This window comes from Perkinsus marinus (assembly GCF_000006405.1).
Source record: "Perkinsus marinus ATCC 50983 genomic scaffold scf_1104296932254, whole genome shotgun sequence".
Taxonomy (NCBI): domain Eukaryota; phylum Perkinsozoa; order Perkinsida; family Perkinsidae; genus Perkinsus; species Perkinsus marinus.
In genome coordinates, this window is record NW_003215481.1 from 1 (window position 1) to 2683 (window position 2683).

General features: G+C 46.2%; 1 protein-coding gene across 1 annotated transcript; it reads left to right on the forward strand.

Moving 5' to 3' along the window:
- Positions 1–1286: 1286 nt before the first annotated feature.
- On the forward strand, positions 1287–2547 carry Pmar_PMAR016983 (conserved hypothetical protein; the record flags this gene model as incomplete). The annotated part of the gene is made up of 5 exons (XM_002785614.1): positions 1287–1429; positions 1857–1982; positions 2103–2170; positions 2308–2384; positions 2437–2547. 5 exons carry the CDS (start codon positions 1287–1289, stop codon positions 2545–2547), a joined length of 525 nt encoding a protein of 174 aa, XP_002785660.1.
- Positions 2548–2683: the final 136 nt, after the last annotated feature.

Sequence of the window (2683 nt, forward strand, 5' to 3'; positions counted from 1 at the left end):
CCATTTATCATCAACAGTAGGAGCTCCTCGAGAACAGCAATCAACTTGTCAGAATTGCGTTGGTTGGCCGCACACGCCTATGAAAGAACGCTATACTACCTTGCGAGTACTTCCGACTGTATTACATTCTCGATGCGTTTCTGTAGCTCCTGTTGTGTCGGTGGTACCCCCTTATCGTAGTAAATGAGGAGAGTGCATCCCTGAGGCCCTCCAGTCTGCTGTGGCTCGACTGGGCTGCTAGTGGGAGTGTCCGACATGTCGCCACTGATGGTTTTCGAAAAATATAATTCTATAACGAGAAGTGATTCCTCTTGGAAAGAGCACCTGTCCACGGATAAGGAGAATGATGGTCCCTTACGATGATGAACAGATCCCTTGCTCGACTTGCACATTCTTGTATTTTCTTTCCCGATTTTTGTCACGCGCCACGAAATTCGTACTCGTGACGAGGAACAGCGTATCTTCACGATAAAGGTATAACTAACCTAGTGTAGGAGCATACCGATAAAGGTGGTCTTAGAAAAAGAGATGATGATTGAATAACTAATTGAAGCCGTGCCGGTTGCATTGAATTTTCACACTGTGAGTGGTGTCCTATCGTGGTCGGCCTTCCTGGCTGTATAAAGAGTCGTTGGTTGGTCGATTCTATTATCTCACTTGTGCGGTTTGCCCTTGTTCTTCTGCTGGCCAAAGTTGGACTAAGGAGAGGTGATCTACTCTAATAAGATAATACCGTCCCTAGCTGACTCAAGGCAATACCCTCTCAATACTATCATCATCATAAACCATAGTGTCCACTCATGGAACTGCGGTACTGATTTACAGTATACATTCAACTATGTACTGAACTCAAAGATAATTACACTAAGCGGCATAAGATCGTATCCTACCGTAACAGCGTGAACGTCAGGCGGACGAGGGTTCTAATGGTATTCCATGTATGGTACCCGAGTATCACACTGAGGTCCTAGAATATACTCTCAGAGATTCCCAACAGTCTCTTCACTGATCATGTGTTACACTGGCTTTGTACTGAGCTCTTCAATTTAGTCTTGATGTGACTTATATCGAATGATAGAGTATCCGAAGGTTGATCGAGCTAGATACCAATGAGGTTAGGTTCGGTTCCATGTTGCATATGCGTGCAATCGTCGCCGTCTCAAGTTGACCATAGTCCCGTTTCAATATTATCTCTATCACTTCACCGATCGTCACGTTACGAGCTTCCCAGGAATCTTCCTGTTAGTTGTACGTATATTCCTTAACCTTAAACTACTGTTACTACTATGGAAGAGGCAAGGGCCTTGCTCGATCAGCTCATGGGTCGCGACAGAAACGTTTCTGCGGCAGAAAAAAATACGAGTGAGGAGAAAAAGATTAACTGGATGACGCAGACGCGATACTGCCCGTACTTTCTGGTGGATTTCTGGTACGTTACCTTCGGGCGCTACCTCTACGCGCACTTCTTAATGCTCGCACTTTATAGACCCGTGTGCATCGGAAAGTGTGCCTGTCGCTGTGTTCGGGGTGAGAGAGCAGTGTACCGAGTAGTAGAGCGTGCAATAGTCGTTCATCGTTATATAGCTCATCGAACGCGTGATGGGGAGTATCTATGTCATGTGAATTGGGGGTATACTCTTATATGCAATGACTCAGATGTGATTAATACGGGCTTACTTTTCATATGCACATTTTCACGTACATTGTTTATTTTTCATATTCGTATATCCCTCGGCATTATGTTGCACTAACTATGAAGAGGCAGCTTTTACTGAACTCATCGGTCCTGTTGTGGACTTGTTTCTCGGTGCGCCTGTAGTAGGTGGGCCTGCTGGGAGTACGGTCTCCTTGATCAGCCCTAATGATCTATTCGTGAACACGAGAGCTGATATGGGTATGTGCAATAAGGAGCATTGCGAATACACCAAGTCACGCTTTGATAAATGGGAAGACTGTGCGGAAAAGAGAGCTGTGGTTGATAAGTAGGTTGATGGGAAAATATGTGTGTGGTCTTCAATCTTCTTGTGGAGAGCTGCAATGGAGTCGTCTTCACTTCCGCTGCTGACTGTGGTCTCTCGAAGGTTGTGATAGCACGGCGACAGGTACTCTCGAGAGCTATTGAGCTTCTTGGAATATTTGGAGACACAACTGGCGCATAAGATAAGGAGAGGTAGGTGACGGAAGAACGTCACTTTTGAGCGGACCGTACTCGTTTCGAGCTGGTTGTAGTAGTTAGTTGTTCACTGCTATACGTATCCAGTTATTGTTCAGCTTGAGGCATCCAGGGTCATCCGTGTTGTGCTGCAGGTAAGGCTCGAGTCAGTGCCGAGATACCTGACATAGAAGTTCCACCACAGAATAAGGAGCAGATAGAAGAGCTAAAGGTGAGTTGAACGAGGAGTGGTATGAGTGATTATGCGTTTGAACTGCTCTCAGGGCCGTATACACGGTATCGTGAAGGAGGCTGAGGAGCTCGCCGAGAAGGGTAGAATTGTCGAATCCGAGAAGAAGATGGGACAGGTTGGTCGTTATCGAAAGCCTCCTTGACCGCCACTGTGGTGTCAGACGGAGTCGTTGAACGCTAAGATTCGAGAGTTGAGCGGGGAGAAGTATATGATGATGACTCGAACTGAATTCGTCTGTGACGTTTGCGGAGTTCTTGTTACACTTAATGAGAACGACC